We start from the raw sequence: 21,744 nt of genomic DNA, 5'->3' as shown, positions 1-21,744 counted from the left end.
AGTGGAGCTAAAAACAAAGATCAAGTTCAGGACAAACATATGGCACATATAAAGAAATAGAAAAATGCCTGACGCTACATTTGAAAACTAAAAAGACTAATGGAACTAAAATGTGCTTTTTAAAAGAAACCAAGAATGTTGTGACTTTATGAATCAAAAATATTACAATTCATCAGTTTTCTGCTCCTCTAGTCTGAGAAGAAAACATTTGTTTAAAAATTCTGGTGATAATAAGAACTAAATATCTTTCTATTGCACTCCCACAAGAATATAAGATGGCAATTTTATATTTATTTATGAAACTTTCTGAAAAAGAAATTCCATTCCATTCCATTTATTGTGACTAATTTGATTTATTGTTTTATGACTGAGATTTTGAGACAATAAACCTTTTTTCAGTTCCAACTTCTCAAATGTTTTTAGGAAGATTTTCAGAAGTGGAAATCGCACAAGAAATCTACTCCATGTTTAAGTTTTAATCTAATAAAATCTGATCTTCTAACAGGGACGAAGAGTTTAATCCTCTGGTTGTCTTATTCACAAATACTGCTTTCTAAGAATCACCTCCATTTCTAAAGTGAAATAATTTTTATTTAAGAGAATGATTAAACGTTAAATATGTTGACAGCTTCATTTAAGATTGAAATCTGCCTTTGTTTTACTTTACCTTTTGTGACTATTTTTTTCTTCTTTTTCTGCTCAGTTTATCAACCAAACGTTTTATTACTAATGTTGCTTTGTTATAATACTGCGGTTCTGTACCTTGGGCGCCGGGCCTGCTGGTTCTTGTCAGGATGGTAAAGATGGCCGATGGAGGTCATGTGATCAGAGTTGTGTGCATCCAGTTTTTCCTGTAACATTTTCCCTTCTTCCAAAATAATAATGTGTGCAGACTGCAAACTGCCTTGTTCTCCAGGGATTAGACCGATCCCTTCAGGGAAGGAAAGACAGAGTCTGTCAGAGCAAGCTGCTGACTTTATTCACTGTGGAGAAGTTACAACATGGTTCACATTAAAAACAATCAGGTGCAGCAGCAGCTCCATAAACACGTGATATAAAACCAGGGCTGTTTGTGTGGCAACAACACGACGACATGACAAACATCCATCAATACTAAAAACAATCTGATATAAATATCTAGATCTTGATATGATACAAAAACAGGTTGCCATGGTGATAGAGGGGCGTGTCATCAACCACAGCAGTCACAAAAGAGTACTCAGCAAAAATCACAGAACCCAGTGTGAAAAGGGGCGGGGCTCCAGTGACTATTTAGGATGCTATGCAAGTTAGTTTTTACAGTGTAGCCATCAAAAAGCAGAGTTAACACTATCTGCTTTTTTATAACTGTGCTTTAACACAACTCTGTGTTTAAATAGAAATGAAAGGTTTTAAATAAGCTGATCACAACCAGGATGGACCCGCTGAGTCCAGATGAGGTTTCTGAATATTAGCTCCGCCCACTTTTAGCATCACCTCCACCCAGGTGTATCCACAGGTCACTGTGTCATCACACAGCTAACACCAGATAAAAACAGCAGACGTTACCTTTAATCTGTCATGTTTAAAAAAATTACCAAGCCCACCCAGGTACAGGTAGTGATGTCACATCCCAGGTGTGACATCACAGGTGTACATTAGCAGACTAGACATCAGAGCAGAACAGAAGGTTGAAGCACCTGCAGAAAATGCTGCACTAAAAGTCTTTTTCATGGTCTTTGTCCAGTCAGAACAGGATCAGGTCATTGATTGGTCAGCAGCTGCCTGATGCTCCGCCTCCAGGGACCACTGGCCCCTTCCCCTCTGAGGTGATTGCTGCTCGAGGCTGAGGGTCAGGAAGGATCTACATCGGAGGAACGACGAGTCCTGACATGGCTGCAGAAACGCAAGAAGAAAAATGTCTCATGAGAAGAAACAGCGCTGTAAAATAAAAACATTTACTGTTCATTATCTGTTCGGATCATGGGATGTTTTGATAGTTTGATTTGCTTCTAGTTTCATTATTTTGTGCTCTTCTTTTGGTTAGTTCTGTCTTGTTCCCGTTTTCTTTTAAATCCATTGTTGCATTTCTAGTTATGTTTATATTTATTCTTTGTTACTCTAGTTTTATTGTTTCTTTAGCCACTTTTACCACTCCTTCTCTCCCTCTACCTGCAGTCAGGTAGCTCACAGCCCAGATCTTTAGTTCAGCATTCACCCTCTCCAGCTTCTCATTCTCAGTCACTCCTCGCCGGATCCTCTTGTCTACACCTGTGATTGTTTCCTTGGATTTCTGGTTTGTGTTCCTCTTTGGCTTGTTTTTCTGTAAGTTTGTTTATTTTTCCATTTTTCATAATGTTGTCATTGTGTTAGCCCCGCCTCCTCCCAGCACCATGTTCTTCCTGCAGCTCCACTGTGAGAACAATAATAGAATAGAAACCTCCTTTAATGTTCCACAGTGGAGAAATTCAGGTGTAACGTGTTGGCTCATGAAAGTACAAAAAATATAGAAAACACAAACTTAAGATAATACATCATAGAAAATAATAATAATAATAATGATTATTATTTTTAATAATAATAATTGCAGTGACAATAAATATCAGAAACAAATGTTTGCTTCTACTGCAGCTGTATCACTGTTCATATTGGCTTCATTCAGAAGTAACGCTGCAGATCTGCAAGTGCACACACACACACACACACACACCCTAACCCTTTCCATTGACGTCCATTAATTTCTACAGCCTAAACCTCACTCCTTTTCTAACCCCATCCAAAACTCTCCTTGTGGGAACCAGGCTTCGGTCCCCACAACATAGTACAAACACACACACGCACACACACACACACACACACACACACACCCACACACCAGATAAAAATCCACATGCATGAGTGCTGCATGAATATTTGAGGATAGACAAACCTCTCTGTCAAAAATACTCCCATCACACACACTGAACACTGAGCTGGTTCTGTGTGTGAGTGGGTGAGAGTGTGTATGTGTATGTGTATGCGTGTGTGGCTGTGTGTGTGTGTGTGTGTGTGTGTGTGTGTGTGTGTGTGGGTGTGTGTGTTCAGACGGTGTATCTGTGACTCTGACTGAATAAAACATGGCAGCCCGTCTCTCTCATGCAGCTCTAACACAACTCTGTTTAGAGAGGAAACCGCAGACGTTTGATTGGCCCAGAACCAGAAAACTACAAACATGGTGGCAAAGCCGTTGTGATGGAGCCAAACTCTGCGCTGAGAACGAAGCGCTGCGATTGGTTGACCACTGACCTGATTCCTTCTGAGGAATTAATTGGTTCAAATGGGTTCACTGGTTTCAAATAAACCAGTTCAGGACTAAACTGGTGAAAATGGTCTGGCTTGGTGTTTGTCTCAATGCAAAGACATCAGACACAGTTTTACAGAGGCTGGAGACGTGGGCTAGCGAGGCAGCAAAGGGGGCGGGGCTTCACCTTGCAATCCGTTGGCGTTCCCGCCGGAGCAGTTGGGTGGAGGCGGAGGCGAAGCCGAAGGCCGAACCACCGGAGCGAAGGCGCTCTTTTGTTTGACGGCAGCCGAGAAGGAGAAGACTCCGTGAGACGAGTTACAGTTGGACACGGCCATGCTGGGACTGGATGGGACAACTGGAAGACAACAAACACCAGCTTAACCAGTTCACACAGAGACTCCTGAAGTGAGGCTTACTGGAGGCAGACATGTCCAGTAGGGAGACGAACTACCAGAAGAGGAGAAACCGTCTGGCCTTCGACCCCTTCTGTCATCAGAACCTCTGGCAAAAATGTAGAACCAGTAGCTACAGTAGTATTACTACTACAGTACTACACTACTATTGTACTACAGTCCAACGGTACTACACTACTACGGTATTACACTACTACGGTATTACACTACTACAGTACTACACTATTACAGTACTACAGTCCAACGGTACTACACTACTACACTACTACAGTACTACAGAACTACACTACTACAGTACTACAGTACTACACTACTACAGTACTACAGTCCAACGGTACTACACTACTACAGTACTACACTACTACAGTACTACAGTCCAACGGTACTACAGTACTACACTACTACAGTACTACAGTCCAACGGTACAACAGTACTACGGTACTACGGTACTACACTACTACAGTACTACGGTACTACACTACTACGGTACTACAGTACTACAGTACTACAGTCCAACGGTACAACAGTACTACAGTACTACAGTACTACGGTACTACAGTCCAACGGTACAACAGTACTACAGTACTACGGTACGACAGTACTACACTATTACAGTACTACGGTACGACAGTACTACACTACTACAGTACTACGGTACGACAGTACTACACTATTACAGTACTACACTACTACAGTACTACGGTACGACAGTACTACACTATTACAGTACTACACTACTACAGTACTACGGTACTACAGTACTACACTACTACAGTACTACGGTACTACAGTACTACACTATTACAGTACTACACTACTACAGTACTACAGTCCAACGGTACTACACTACTACAGTACTACGGTACTACAGTACTACACTATTACAGTACTACACTATTACAGTACTACATTACTACACTACTACGGTACTACACTACTACAGTCCAACAGTACTACACTACTACAGTCCAACAGTACTACACTACTACAGTACTACGGTACTACACTATTACAGTACTACACTACTACAGTACTACAGTACTACGGTACTACACTATTACAGTACTACACTACTACAGTACTACAGTACTACGGTACTACGGTACAACACTACTACAGTACTACAGTCCAACGGTACTACACTACTACAGTACTACAGTCCAACGGTACTACACTACTACAGTCCAACGGTACTACACTACTACAGTACTACAGTCCAACGGTACTACACTACTACAGTCCAACGGTACTACAGTACTACACTACTACAGTCCAACGGTACTACACTACTACAGTACTACACTACTACAGTACTACACTACTACAGTCCAACGGTACAACAGTACTACACTACTACAGTACTACAGTACTACACTACTACAGTACTACACTACTACAGTACTACAGTCCAACGGTACTACACTACTACAGTACTACAGTCCAACGGTACAACAGTACTACGGTACTACACTACTACAGTACTACAGTACTACAGTCCAACGGTACTACACTACTACAGTCCAACGGTACTACAGTACTACAGTCCAACGGTACTACACTACTACAGTCCAACGGTACTACATTACTACAGTACTACAGTACTACACTACTACAGTACTACACTACTACAGTCCAACGGTACTACAGTACTACACTACTACAGTACTACACTACTACAGTCCAACGGTACAGCAGTACTACGGTACTACACTACTACAGTACTACACTACTACAGTACTACAGTCCAACGGTACAACAGTACTACAGTACTACACTACTACAGTACTACGGTACTACACTACTACAGTACTACAGTCCAACGGTACAACAGTACTACGGTACTACACTACTACAGTACTACACTACTATAGTACTACAGTCCAACGGTACAACAGTACTACGGTACTACACTACTACAGTACTACACTACTACAGTACTACACTACTACAGTACTACACTACTACACTACTACAGTCCAATGGTACTACACAACTACAGTCCAACGGTACTACAGTACTACACTACTATGGTACTACAGTACTACAGTCCAACGGTACTACACTACTACAGTCCAACAGTACTACACTACTACACTACTACAGTACTACGGTACTACAGTACTACACTATTACAGTACTACACTACTACACTACTACAGTACTACGGTACTACAGTCCAACGGTACTACACTACTACGGTACTACACTACTACACTACTACAGTACTACACTATTACAGTACTACACTACTACAGTACTACAGTCCAACGGTACTACAGTACTACGGTACAACACTACTACAGTACTACAGTCCAACGGTACTACACTACTACACTACTATGGTACTACACTACTACACTACTACAGTACTACAGTCCAACGGTACTACAGTACTACGGTACAACACTACTACAGTATTACAGTCCAACGGTACTACACTACTACACTACTATGGTACTACACTACTACAGTCCAACAGTACTACACTACTACAGTACTACAGTACTACACTATTACAGTACTACACTACTACAGTACTACGGTACTACAGTACTACACTACTACAGTACTACAGTCCAACGGTACTACACTACTACAGTCCAACAGTACTACACTACTACAGTACTACAGTACTACACTATTACAGTACTACAGTCCAACAGTACTACAGTACTACAGTACTACGGTACTACAGTCCAACAGTACTACACTACTACAGTACTACAGTACTACACTACTACAGTACTACAGTACTACGGTACTACACTACTACAGTACTACAGTCCAACGGTACTACACTACTACGGTACTACACTACTACAGTCCAACAGTACTACACTACTACAGTACTACACTACTACACTACTACACTACTATGGTACTACAGTACTACAGTCCAACTGTACAACAGTACTACGGTACTACACAACTACAGTACTACGGTATTATGGTACTACAGTACTACAGTCCAACTGTACTACACTACTACAGTACTACAGTACTACAGTCCAACGGTACTACAGTACTACAGTCCAACTGTACTACACTACTACGGTACTACACTACTACAATACTACGGTACTACACTACTACGGTACTACACTACTATGGTACTACAGTACTACAGTCCAACGGTACTACACTACTACAGTACTACGGTACTACACTACTACAGTCCAACAGTACTACACTACTACAGTACTACACTACTATGGTACTACAGTACTACAGTCCAACTGTACAACAGTACTACAGTACTACACTACTACGGTACTACACTACTACAGTACTACACTATTACAGTACTACGGTACTACGGTACCACACTACTACGCTACTACAGTACTACATTATTACAGTACTACAGTACTACAGTACTACAGTACTACAGTACTACACTACTACAGTACTACAGTCCAACGGTACTACACTACTACGGTACTACACTACTACAGTCCAACAGTACTACACTACTACAGTACTACAGTACTACACTATTACAGTACTACAGTCCAACAGTACTACAGTACTACAGTACTACGGTACTACAGTCCAACAGTACTACACTACTACAGTACTACAGTACTACACACTACTACAGTACTACGGTGTACTACCACAGTACTACAGTCCAGCGGTACTACATACTACGGTACTACACTACTACAGTCCAGTACTACAGTACTACACTACTACACTACTACACTACTATGGTACTACAGTACTACAGTCCAACTGTACAACAGTACTCACAGTACTCTGGTACAGTACTACGGTATTATGGTACTACAGTACTACAGTCCAACTGTACTACACTACTACAGTACTACAGTACTACAGTCCAACGGTACTACAGTACTACAGTCCAACTGTACTACACTACTACGGTACTACACTACTACAATACTACGGTACTACACTACTACGGTACTACACTACTATGGTACTACAGTACTACAGTCCAACGGTACTACACTACTACAGTACTACGGTACTACACTACTACAGTCCAACAGTACTACACTACTACAGTACTACACTACTATGGTACTACAGTACTACAGTCCAACTGTACAACAGTACTACAGTACTACACTACTACGGTACTACACTACTACAGTACTACACTATTACAGTACTACGGTACTACGGTACCACACTACTACGCTACTACAGTACTACATTATTACAGTACTATGGTAGTATTAGTCCCTGGGTACTTACTGCCGTAGGGCGAGTTGGCCGATGATCCGTTCAGGAAACCCGGAGACGTCGCCACTCCGAGGTTCGGCATGCTGGTGTTTCCGTAGCCGTTCATGCTGCTGCTGACGGTGTTGCCATAGTTACTCTGCTGGGGGGTGGAGCTTGGGACGTATCCCCGTGGCGACACGCTGCTGGTGTTTCGGTTGTAACCCACTGGAAAAAGAAAATGTTGCAGATTAAATGAGAGAATTTGATGAGGAAACCATAATCCAGCAGCTGGAGAACCACCAGGAACCAAACAACCACCAGGACTCCAAGGTTCTAGGTTCCTGTCCTCTGGATCAGAACCGATTCTCACATGGACAGCGCCCCCTGCAATAAGAGCCGGACAGTCGGCTCGTACCTTGACCTGTCTCAGAGACGTTGACGGCCAGCTGGCCGCCAAAGGAGTTGACTCCCATCATGCCGTGGGAGGTGGAGTTCCCTAGCGACGGGATCTGGTTGTGGTTCCTGGGAACGCTGTAGAGCGCCTCAGCGATGTCCGCCGCTCGTTTCAGAATGATCTCCTGCAGAGACAGCGCACACTGAACATCGGGCGAAACGGGAACCCGACCGGAGCCGGCCCGTTTGCTCTCGGTTCCTCTGAACGGAAACGTCAGCCGGCCGTCAGAGGGCGGGACTTCCTCCACTGTCCGGAGCAGGCTGTGCCTCCGGCTCTGACCTGCCCTGGTTCCTCCTGGTTTCGGTCAGGTGCGGCTCACCTGGTTGTTGTGCGGCATGCCGTAGAGCGCCTCCACCAGGTCAGCGGCTCGCTTCAGCAGCACTTCCTGTAGTGGATGGCATTAGGGTCAAAGGTCAGCTTCAGCTGCTCAGAGAGAAGCTGAACCTGATGAAGATCAGAGTCTTCATCGCTTCACCAGCAGCATCTAGTTCACATGACTCCTGCAGATGCTTAACAAGCTTAACGAGCGACTCCACCTGAAGGTTTATTATCATGTTTACACTGATCACTGAACCCCAGGGGTTATCCCACACACACACTGCTACACACACACACTGCTACACACACACACTGCTACACCCCCTCACACGTAGAAGACACACACACACGTAGAACACACACACACACGTAGAACACACACACACACAGAGTAACAGAGCGGGTCAGATGTGTGTTTGCTCTCCAGCAGCTCGTTAAAGTGAAGTGGATCAACTTCAGAACCACTTTGAGCCTGACTGTGTGTGTAGCAGTGTGTGTGTGTGTGTGTGTGTGTGTGTGTGTGTAGCTGTGTGTGTGTGTAGCAGTGTGTGTGTGTAGCAGTGTGTGTGTGTGTAATCAGGCAGCAAGAGAACAATGCTTCATTTAGTCTTTATCTTAATTAAACACTCTCCCAGTTAATCTGCTGCTTTTCATTACAAACTCCTTCAGGAGGGTTTTCAATTAACCCCCCTCCATCATCCATCATCCATCCATCATCCATCATCCATCCATCATCCATCATCCATCCATCATCCATCATCCATCCATCATCCATCATCCATCCATCATCCATCATCCATCATCCATCCATCATCCATCATCCATCCATCCATCCATCATCCATCATCCATCATCCATCCATCCATCATCCATCATCTATCCATCCATCCATCCATCCATCCATCCATCATCCATCCATCCATCATCCATCCATCATCAACCATCCATCATCCATCCATCATCCATCCATCCATCCATCATCCATCCATCCATCCATCATCCATCATCCATCATCCATCCATCCATCATCCATCCAACCATCCATCCATCCATCCATCCATCATCCATCCATCCATCATCCATCATCCCTCCATCATCCATCCATCCATCCATCATCCATCCATCCATCCATCATCCATCATCCATCCATCATCCATCCATCCATCATCCATCCATCCATCATCCATCATCCATCCATCCATCCATCCATCATCCATCCATCCATCATCCATCATCCATCCATCATCCATCCATCCATCCATCATCCATCCATCCATCATCCATCCATCCATCATCCATCATCCATCCATCCATCATCCATCATCCATCCATCCATCATCCATCCATCATCCATCATCCATCCATCCATCCATCATCCATCCATCATCCATCATCCATCCATCATCCATCATCCATCCATCATCCATCCATCCATCCATCCATCCATCATCCATCATCCATCCATCCATCATACATCCATCCATCCATCATCCATCCATCATCCATCCATTCATCATCCATCCATCCATCATCCATCATCCATCCATCCATCCATCATCCATCCATCATCCATCATCCATCCATCATCCATCATCCATCCATCATCCATCCATCATCCATCCATCCATCATCCATCCATCATCCATCCATCCATCCATCCATCCATCCATCATCCATCCATCCATCATCCATCCATCATCCATCCATCATCCATCCATCATCCATCATCCATCCATCCATCATCCATCCATCATCCATCCATCCATCATCCATCCATCATCCATCCATCCATCATCCATCCATCCATCATCCATCCATCATCCATCCATCCATCATCCATCCATCCATCATCCATCCATCATCCATCCATCCATCATCCATCCATCCATCATCCATCCATCATCCATCCATCATCCATCCATCCATCATCCATCCATCCATCATCCATCCATCATCATCCATCCATCATCCATCCATCCATCATCCATCCATCCATCATCCATCATCCATCATCCATCCATCCATCCATCCATCATCCATCCATCATCCATCCATCCATCATCCATCCATCATCCATCCATCATCCATCCATCCATCATCCATCCATCATCCATCCATCCATCATCCATCCATCCATCATCCATCCATCATCCATCCATCCATCATCCATCCATCATCCATCCATCCACCCATCATCCATCCATCCATCATCATCCATCCATCATCCATCCATCCATCATCCATCCATCCATCATCCATCATCCATCCATCCATCATCCATCCATCATCCATCCATCCATCATCCATCCATCATCCATCTATCCATCATCCATCCATCCATCCATCATCCATCCATCCATCATCCATCCATCATCCATCCATCCACCCATCATCCATCCATCCATCATCATCCATCCATCATCCATCCATCCATCATCCATCCATCCATCATCCATCATCCATCCATCCATCATCCATCCATCATCCATCCATCCATCATCCATCCATCATCCATCCATCCATCATCCATCCATCATCCATCATCCATCCATCCATCCATCCACCATCCATCCATCCATCCATCCATCCATCCATCATCCATCCATCATCCGTCCATCCATCCATCCATCATCCATCCATCATCCATCATCCATCCATCATCCATCCATCCATCAATCATCCATCCATCATCCATCCATCCATCCATCCATCATCCATCCATCATCATACATCCAGCATCCATCCATCATCCATCCCACCAACCACCATCCATCCATCAATCCATCCATCCATCATCCATCCATCATCCGTCCATCCATCCATCCATCATCCATCCATCGTCCATCCATCATCCATCCATCCATCAATCATCCATCCATCATCCATCCATCCATCCATCCATCATCCATCCATCATCATCCATCCATCATCCATCCATCATCCATCCATCATCCATCCATCCATCCATCATCCATCCATCATCCATCCATCATCCATCCATCCATCCATCCATCCATCCATCATCCATCCATCATCCATCCATCCATCCATCATCCATCATCCATCCATCATTCATCCATCCATCATCCATCATCCATCCATCCATCATCCATCCATCATCCATCCATCATCCATCCATCATCCATCCATCATCTATCCATCATCCATCCATCATCCATCCATCCATCCGTCATCTTTCTCTCTTCTGCATTAATTTTTCTTTCCTCTCATACTCTGCTCTTGACCGCCCTCCTTCCCTCTCTCTTCCTCCCTCCCAAATGTTTCTCCTAGTTTTCTACCACTCTCATCTCTCTGTTATTCCACTGATTGTTGGGACAACAAAGAAATGTTGCAGAGCTGATTTAAAGCCAGTTCAACTCAGTTTGATGGACACGTGTCAGCCGCAATGTGTGTGTGTGTGTGTGCGTGTGTGTGGGCGTGTGTGTGTGGGTGTGTGAGCGTGTGTGTATGTGTGTTGGAGTGTTGGGGGAGTTAGGTATCAAACTGGAAGGAAACTGGTTTATGGTATTGGTTAGGAAGAAGCTCTCACATTCAGATTGTCTCTGATCTGCCTGATTATGCAGAGAAACATTTGAGTGTCGCAGCAAGAGCAGATTGATGTCCACACACACACAGTGAGACAGGCACGCACGCACACACACACACACACACACACACACACACACACACACTGATGCTTCAGGTTCAACAGCAGGATATAAACTCTAATCAACCCAACAGGAGAAATAATAACAGCAAGATAAAAGCCTAAATTAATCCAACAATAATCTGAGAAAATGAAGGACTTCTCCTTCCCCTGCTGCACTGGTTCTGACCCAAAAATAGCCGACACCTTGTCCGGAACCAGCAGATTCAATGGCATCAGCAAAAAAGGCCATATTCCAGTTCTGATCCATTACTGAATGTAGTGGCACTCTGCGTCCCAAAAGTTCGTTGTACCACCTTTGCAGTTTGTCTAACAACCAATATTTGAATCACTCGACTGAAACCAAGTCTTCTTTATGATGTTTACTTAAAAAACTCAAAAAAGTACACTTACAGAAAAAATGAAAGGCTCAGTACAGATCGGTCAAAAAATTGTGCTGCTTCCACCGTATCCAACTGCAATCTGAACTCAAACGTGCATACGGGCAACATTAATTACGTAGTGGAAGCCAAAATTACTTTTCACAATAAAAGCATCCTTTTACATTAACTAAGTTATACATTCTTGAAAATATACTCATCATGAATTTCTTAAAAGTAAATTAAGCATATTTATACATTTTTAATCTAAATTATTATTCTATATGAACTCCCCATTAACTGGCTCTTACACTGAAGATTAGTGAAGGGTCAGGAACATTTTCCGAAAAGAGAAAGCAGAGGAAACTGGTTTATGGAACATTTCCAGTATTCCTAGTATAGAAAATGGTTTAGTTGTTTTGGTTTTCCATTAATTGGATTAGTTATTGAATTGATGATGTCATTATTTATCAGTCCCTCAGATGTTTTCTGTCTGAATGAGTCTGTAACCTGCAGTCGAGGTCAGACGCGTTAACAGCCAGTTAGCTGCATATTTACTGGATGGAGATCAGCAGAAACACACACATGTTGGTTTTTATAGAAATCTGATAAGATGGCGGCTGATAATCGTGTGTATGCCAATCTCTTTTCTTGCCACATGGCTGCACTTCCTGATTACCTGATTTCACTGTTTCAACCGTCTTGTTTACCAATGGGCTTAACACACACACACACACGCACGCACACACACACACACACACACACACACACACACCCGGTGCTCGTCTGGACGGTAACACCCAGTGATCTTTTTGATGGCTCTGTTTGTTTCGTTTACTGGATCCTCCACACAGCGCCTCCTTTCCATTAGAGCAGGAACTGCAGCTAAAGGGCCCGAAGCTAACAGTACTAGCGGCCGACCTTGACCTGACTTTCAGGGTTAGTGAACATGTGAGCGCAGCACTGCACTGATGTTAGCTCAGGAATGACAACCACATCTTCAATAAGCTGGAAACAGAACCAGTCTGAAGAACCTGAACCTGACCAGAACCACTGAGTTAAACCAGCGATCCAGTTTGAGCTCCTCAGCAGGAGACATCCTCAGAATGTGTGTGTGTGTGTGCGTGTGTGTGTGTGTGTGTGTGAGACGTAAAACAGTAGAGTCAGTAGATGATTATCAGCCTGAGCAGCCGACCAGAACGCTCACTGATGGAGACACAGAACCACTAATCGCTTCCTCTGCCAGCGGTTCTGAAGGTTCTTCATTCTGGGTGATTCTGTGCAGTACCCTGCGGTTCTGTACCTTGGGCAGCCTCTCAGGATCTCCAGGGTGACGGGGGATGACCTTCTGTAACCTCTGGAAGCCGTAGTCGATGGTTGGCTCATTGAGCGCTGAGGGAGAGGAAGAAAAGGAAGGTTACTAAGGTTCTGCAAGTACAGGTATCAGGAACGATCTACTTGAAGTTCAGAACTGGAACACCTGTGATAACCGACACTGTGTGTGTCTGTTCTGGTGTGGATTGATTCTGCAATCTTCCTGACCTTTGACCTCTGACCAAAATCCCTGTTTACATTCTCTCTCAGGCTGGAGGGATCAGAAGCTCTGCAGTCAGTGAGGAACCAGAGGTTCTGATGGTTCTGTTCGGGTCACAATGAATCATAGTGATTTGTAGGGGGAATGTTTCTGCCATATTTCAAAAGCACATATTTTCTGTCTCAAAAGCAGGACTTCATGTCTTTCTTCTCAAAACTTGTAATGCTTGAACTCCAAACTTATGCTCTCTTTCAAATATTCACTGCTTTCTCCAACCTTTCTCCTCACGCTCAAAACTTGTCTCTCTGCTCGCCCTTGGAAAAGAAAAGTACCATCACCTGGCAACCTCTGAGCCAATAGAATGAAAGTGTTACACGGGGTGTGTTTGTTTCCTTCTAGTGGGTGAGCCTGTGTGGCAACTATCCATTGTAGCAACATGTAGCCGCTATCTAACAATCTATCTATCTATCTATCTATCTATCTATCTATCTATCTATCTATCTATCTATCTATCTATCTATCTATCTATCTATCTATCTATCTATCTATCTATCTATCTATCTACGACAAATGAATGGATGGATGGATGGATGGATGGATGGATGGATGGATGGATGGATGGATGGATGGATGGATGGATGGATGGATGGATGGATGGATGGATGGATGGATGGATGGATGGATGGATGGATGGATGGATGGAGGTCTAGTGTAAAAAGGAGCAGAAAGATGAAGTCGTCATTTCTCCCTACATTCAGAGGGTAGCGCCGGTTGCTACAATGGGTAGTAGCCACACAGGCTCACCCACTAGAAGGAAACAAACGCATCCAGGATAACATTCCATTCTATTGGCTGAGAGGTTGCCAGGCAACGGTACATTTCTGTTCCAGAAGTTCTGCTTTCACATTGAAAACGTGTGCTCTAAAATTATAGCAGAAAACGTCCGCCATACATCTGGAGTCAGAAGTAAACACTCAAACAGAAACAATCCCGATCTGGAACAGAATCTCTGCTGTCGGACCAGAACAGAACCACCAATAGGTCAACATTCTAGAGGAACTTTGCTATCATCTCTGAGACTCAATCTTGATTTTTATTTCCTGCCACTGAACATTACAGCTAGAGCTGGTTGGAGGCGATAAATCAGAGCATCAGTGAACGCAGCAGAGCACAGATGGAAGTGTGTGTGCGTGCGTGTGTGTGTGTGTGTGTGTGTGTGTGTGTGTGTGTGTGAATCATAATCCCGTCTTGGTTCAGCTGCATTTAACAAGCTTTAGACTGACTGTCCTATACATCATCACAGCCTGTTACTGAGTGTGTGTTTAGTGTGTCTGTGTGTGTCATTGTGTGTGTGTTCAGTCCTTGAAGGCCCACAGGGCGGAACCAGCAGCAGTTCAGAGTGTGTTGTCTCTCCTGATGTGTGTGTTATCGGTGACCTTGTTGATGTTGTTCACTTTGTTATCGGCTGTTTCTCTCTAACCTGCTGCTTCCCGCTCAGCTGCTCTGAGGAGCCATTATTAGTGGATGTCTGTTTCTCTCAGGTCTGACATAATGGAAATAGAGCGCCGTGCGTTGGACTCTGCATGTGTTCGTAGTTTATTGGTTTCTGGCAGGCCTAACCGTATTGTGAGGATTTGCTGGGAACTCTCCATCAGAAGAGGGTCGAACACGTTCCGGAGGAGTTGGGAACTTCGAGTCCAAGTGGGCCATGCTCCATCGTTGAGGCGGTTTATCGGTCCTGCGGCCGATCAATGCCTGTCGCGGCGGAAACCCTTGAACCCGTTGGTGGATATCGGTGGTGAAGGATGCTATTGGCTGAAGGAGGAATAGCTGATGGGTTCCTACAGCTCCTCAGGTAGCGGCTCACCTGGATGCAGCTACTGATGGACCTGTGATTGTCTCCACACCTGATCAATAATCAAACTGTCTGATCAGCCCTGGTTTCTCTTTAGGGACAATAAATAGATTCATTCAGTCCAGGAGTTTCATCTTTATGAGACTCAAACTGAGCAACATGATTATTGACATTGGACTGAGGTTTTCACATCCTTTATTTCTATTTTCTGTATTTTCTGTTGGCTTATTGTCTGAGGATAAACGGGTTCAGTTTCATTGTTTAAACACTGAAATATTAAAATCATAAATCCTGGGGTTTGATGCTTCCTGCTCTAAATAATTGAATGTCATCAGATTTCAGTGGATTCAGGTTTGTAGTTTATTATTGTCCACAGAGAAAGTTTGTGTGGCTGCTGCACATTTTCACGCCAGGGAAAAAGTGTGTGTATATTTATGCCAACTTTGACGCAAAGTTCATTTTTAGACATGTTGATTTGTGTGTAAAATATGGTGCCGCATGAACGCTTTACCCACAAGGCCCCTGGTGATTATCACCTCATGCTGTGATTATATTTTATGCTTTTGATGGTAAACCATACATAGATTTGATTTTCAAATAGAACAAAAGCCAGATCAGTTTGGTGAACCAATAAATGGTTAATATTTAAATGGGCCCCGGGGTCAAAAGGGAACAATACGGCTGTCTGCTACAAGCTCTTCATGTTTATGCTGTGTCCCAGTTTGTCCCAGTTTGTCCCAGTTTGTCCCAGTTTGTCCCAGTATTACCTGTGTAGACGAAGCGTCCCGGCGCTCCTTTACAGAATTGTTTGGACTTGTAGGACAGCGTGACCTCAACAACCCCGGGGATGTGACGGGGCGGAGTCTGGACCCGGATGGCGTGGGGCGTGATCAGCTGGACACAGAGACATCAGAAACATCAGACAGCGTTATTGAACTGTGTCCCCTTTAAAGGTAGAGTTCGTCCAATCAGAAATCAGGAGAGCGAGTGTCAGATGTGAAGGCCTCACTGTTTCCTCTGACCTGAGACGATAAACACGACGACCGTCTGACTGGAATCTAACTGGTGCTTACTGGTGATGTGACTGGTTGGTGTGCGTTACCTCGCTCCACACCAGCATGGTCCCGAAGACAACCTGGAGTCCATCAAAGAAGTTGTCTCCGATGAGAATGACGGTGGCGCCGCCCGTCGTCCAGCCCTCACTGGGACTGATGGCTTTTATACAGGGAGTGGCTGCTGGAGCACAGACAGACCAGTTAACACCAAACTGGGACAAAATACCTGCTGAGACAACAATCTGGAGAGAGAAGGTGCTGCGTCTGACCCAGAGTCACCTGGAGAGCATCTGGTCACCACTAGAATAGAATAGATGTATATTGGAGCTGTATGTAAATATCTGAGCCTCTGTGGTGAACTTTGACCCGGTGTGGGTCAGAGTAAATCCAGGATGAAGTCGGTAAAGACTCATCAGATCCAGGTTAAGTTCTGCTGTGACCCACTTTGATGCATGTGGTGGCCTGAGAAGGCCCAGAGTCACAGGTTGGAAACCCCATCTACATAACAAGAGAAGAGACGAGGCGCGTCTTAATTGGGTCGCGGTTTTTATCCTCTTTCACTAACTTCAGCACACACACACACACGCTGCACACACACACACACACACTCAGTAATAGCTACTTCGCTTTCCTCTCAAGTACAGCTGCAGATTAATTATAAAGTGAAATGAAAGAGAGTGAGAGAGAGAGAGAACAGCTAATCTCATAACTGATAATTTCAAATGACATTACAGCACCAAACTATTCTATTCTATTGTGTTTAGTTTGGTTGTGTGTGTTCTGCTGTTCGATTCTGACAGTAAGAACAGAACCAGGCCAGCACCATGGCTGAGTCCACCAGGTGTTCCTAACGAACCTTTGACCCCTGGATGCCTCCCCAACAATCTGCCATTGAGACACATGAGCTGTAGGACCCTAAACCCCCTGAGGGAACGAGACAGGAGGAAAGGTTCCCCAACAGAATCAGGCAGCAGGAAACGCAAACACAGTCGGTAAAGGACCTGCCGACCAATCACAGCCCGGCTGAGCAACCTGACCAATCGCAAGACCGTCCTCCTGGTAGACCTGGACAGGTCAGAAAAATGTTGAAGGCTCCTCGGACGCCGTCCATCTTGTTCTGTATGCCAGAACCAAAGTTCTCCAGAACCACAACCACGCAGCTAGCTGCCAGGCCCAGAAATCCAAATGGACCGGTACTGATTCAATTCAATCCAGTTTAGTTATGCAGCTCCAACTCACAACAAATGGTGTCTGTAGGCAATTCAACAACAATCATTTGACTTCAATAACTTCCTTTAAAAGTGATCCTAGTTGTCAAACCAAACAGAACGCTCAATTAATTATTCAAAATGGCTTCAAAAGTTCCTAAAGAAAGCCAGAGCCCTGTGGGACTCCACCAGTCACCCTGCTGGTTCTCAGATGGCGTTTAAACCAGCATACTGCTGTTCTCTTCATGCCTTTGTGTTCAAACTGTTCTGAGAGAACAATGTGGTTGACTGGATCAGAACCAGACCTGAGCTCTAACGGAACCAGAACCAGTCCACTACCTGAGGCCAAGAGAAAAACATTTATCATGACTTTCAGCAGTGCTGATTCAGAGCTACGATGCGCTCTGAAACCCGACTGAAACTCTTAGCGCAGGTCATTCCAGTTCAGACGCTCAGATTTGGGATTCACAGCTCTGAGGTTCTGTCAGAGGCTGGGAGGGAAAACCCGGCCGATTCAAGAAACAAGCGAGTAGAGACAAGTTGGACCCACGGGACTCTGCAGCACTCAAGGTGGGAGGGGTGGTTTCCATGGTGACCGTCTTTAATTAGGAGGGCAATTAAAGAGGCTGAAAGCATACACACACACACACACACACAGCCGTGGCCTCTCTGGGGACGGGGGAGGTGTCTGGTCTTATTACCCACAATCCACTGGGCTGACTTGTCTATGTAGCTCTGGGTTCTTGTGACCCAAACATGTGCAGCTACAGGCGTAGCTTCTGCAGGACTGCATTCACTGTGCACCGGGTCAGGTCAACATCCAACACAGAACCTTCAGCCCGTCCACCCAACACAGATCCATCCTGCTCATCTGGTTCTGATCAGCAGGCAGAATTGTGTCTGCTTACCCTCAGATGGATCCAATCTTCGAGCTCGGCGGCCATGTTTGGAGTTGTTATGGACAAACATGTTGTCTGATACAGCGAGGACATGGCCGTCCACGTTGACGGTTGTAGAAACCACCACCTACAAAAAAACGGGCCCGTCAGAACCGGCAGAGGACTGATGATCGGACACGTCCATTGTTCCTCAACATCTAGAACGTTCCATGACATCCCCCCCACACTCAGGAACAGCTGTGACCTTTAACCTCGTCATTGACCAGATTGATAATATAACAATACTAATATTATTATTCCAAACCGTGTCAACACGCTGCAGTGCATTGTGGGTACGTCAGCCGGTCCGGTGGTCTTACCTGGAACCTCCTCATGTCCCGAGGGTTCCCTGCGTTCTTCAGACAGTTCTGGTTACACTTCAGGAAGAACTTCAGAAAGAACCTGCACACACACACACACACACACACACCACTGGTGATTGGTTCTACAGATATTCAGTACAGAACAGGTTGGTCCAATCAGGTTGGCATATTCAGAACCCGGACCAGAAACCTTGGAGTGATCCTCATCATGTGATTCTTGTTCTCCAGCGCGGAGGGTTATGCTCCCTTTATCTGAAGATAAACTTTGATCTGTGATCAGCTGACTAGTCTTATCACCGTGGCAACCCTCAGCATCTCCAGCTGATTATCAGCGCTCTACTCTTCACCTCCTCCCAGCGAACGATCCAGCCGTAAATCTCCACGCAGGACAGATTAAGCTCTCAATTTGTTATGTGATAAGGAGGGACGACCCGACACACACAGACACACACAGACAAAACACAACACACACACTCTTGACATACACTTGCTGTATCGCTGCTGATATTTACGAGCAGCAAATTAGGACACACTGCAAATTTATCTCCTCAGAGAACAGAAGATCCACATTCTGACACTGAAAACACACACACTGTGACACACACAGAGCGACACACTGTGGGACTGCACTTCACCGTCAGGATAATTCATCTTCACACTGTGACCACATTTTCTACCTCATAGAGCAGATTAACTCCGACACTGAGAGAGACGGAGTGTGTCACAGTGTGTGTGTGTCACAGTGTGTGTGTCACAGTGTGTGTGTCACAGTGTGTGTGTCACAGTGTGTGTGTGTGTCACAGTGTGTGTGTGTGTCACAGTGTGTGTGTGTCACAGTGTGTGTATCATGCCAGTCCATTTAGGCTGTTTCAGCAAGTAAACCAGATCCGGTGAGTCAGACAGATTCTGTCTGTTGTTCCGAAGGTCCAACAGAACCAGCAGGTGGTTCCTCAGCATCCAGCTGAATGGGAATAGATTATCCCAGTTGAAATCACCGAGATGGAACCAGTGATCTGCTGATGCGGTTGCCAACGGTCACAACTCACACCAACTAATTAGAACTGACGGGAATATCACTTTAACCGTTGGGTGCTTTAAATCCGCACCCAACAGACCCGGTTGCGATGTCGATCCATGTGTCTTTTATGTGTTTGTGTGTGTGTGTGTCTCTGAGGGAACATTCCTGGTTCCTCCAGTAATCAGTGGAAACAGCAAGCAGGCAGAAGCTGAACATGTTTCAGTGTTTTGACGAGTCCTGATATTAATTTCCATCTGTACATGAGAAAGTGTGTGTGTGTGTGCGCGTATACAGGTGTGTGTGGTCGGATGTGTTTATGCTTGTAACTCTAATTATCACCAAATGTTGAGCAGATTTCTGCTAATTAACATCTGTGGCTCATTTGTACTCAGAGCTCATTAACAGTCGTTAGAACTCTGATCGGCCAACATGATCCGGAAACACGCCGAGAGGTTCTGCTGCCAGACAGCTTCGGTTCTCAGACAGCACCAACAAAGCCAACATGGCCAACCCATATCAGGTCACCTGAAACCAGTTCAGACCAGTTGGGCTCAGCTAAGTGAATCCCTGGCTCTGCAGCACAGTGTGCCAGTGGAAAGGAACAACTTTCCATCTGTCATGATGAAATGTCTCAAGGTTTTAATGTTGATCAGTTCGCAGAATCTGAACTATAATGGACACTGGAATTAAAAGCACCACCAAAAACACTTCTGAACGGGGAACGATTGTCAAATTGAAGTGATCAGAATTCGCCAAAACTCTCTGAGGGGATTTCCAGACAAATCCCCCAAGTTGCAGCAGTAGTTGAGCTGCACCCTTTGCCAGACCATCACAGAGACGATACTCTGATGAGAAATGACTATTAATGATTTAGTTGTAGGTAAAGCTAATGTAGCTCTTTTCCTCCTCTTCCTTCTTCCTTGCTGACAGGCAGGTGCAGCAAAAGCTGGATGGAACAATAAGGAGCCGTCTCTGATGGACCCGCCCATTTCTTGACTGTCCATCAAACTGAAGCAGATCCAGATCAGAACCAGCAGGTCCGTATGTTCCTAAGGTGGCCAAACTGGGCCAAACTAAGCCAGGGAAATATTCTGACACTTTACAGCTAAACATGTTAATGCCAGCTAACTCTCTAACACCTGCAGTTTT

At 44.8% G+C, this 21,744-nt stretch overlaps 1 protein-coding gene across 2 annotated transcripts in view; it reads right to left on the bottom strand.

Moving 5' to 3' along the window:
* Positions 1-770: 770 nt before the first annotated feature.
* The window catches only part of LOC122822939 (transcription factor COE3-like), a 34,771-nt gene continuing 13,797 nt past the window's right edge, over positions 771-21,744 (bottom strand). The window contains exons 7-16 of one of the 2 annotated variants that reach the window (XM_044102062.1): positions 19,575-19,656; positions 19,225-19,342; positions 17,156-17,289; positions 16,821-16,947; positions 13,968-14,056; positions 8,640-8,705; positions 8,282-8,444; positions 7,900-8,091; positions 3,447-3,617; positions 771-1,875 (exon numbers count right to left, since the gene is read on the bottom strand). In XM_044102062.1, the coding sequence (XP_043957997.1) occupies positions 1,844-1,875; positions 3,447-3,617; positions 7,900-8,091; positions 8,282-8,444; positions 8,640-8,705; positions 13,968-14,056; positions 16,821-16,947; positions 17,156-17,289; positions 19,225-19,342; positions 19,575-19,656 (1,174 nt within the window). In that variant the 3' untranslated portion in view covers positions 771-1,843. The remainder of the gene's footprint in view (positions 1,876-3,446; positions 3,618-7,899; positions 8,092-8,281; positions 8,445-8,639; positions 8,706-13,967; positions 14,057-16,820; positions 16,948-17,155; positions 17,290-19,224; positions 19,343-19,574; positions 19,657-21,744) is intronic. The other variant, XM_044102063.1, reaches the window with a different exon arrangement.

The sequence above is a fragment of the Gambusia affinis genome, linkage group LG20, assembly GCF_019740435.1.
Source record: "Gambusia affinis linkage group LG20, SWU_Gaff_1.0, whole genome shotgun sequence".
NCBI lineage: Eukaryota > Metazoa > Chordata > Actinopteri > Cyprinodontiformes > Poeciliidae > Gambusia > Gambusia affinis.
This window is presented reverse-complemented; position numbering and strand designations above follow the sequence as displayed.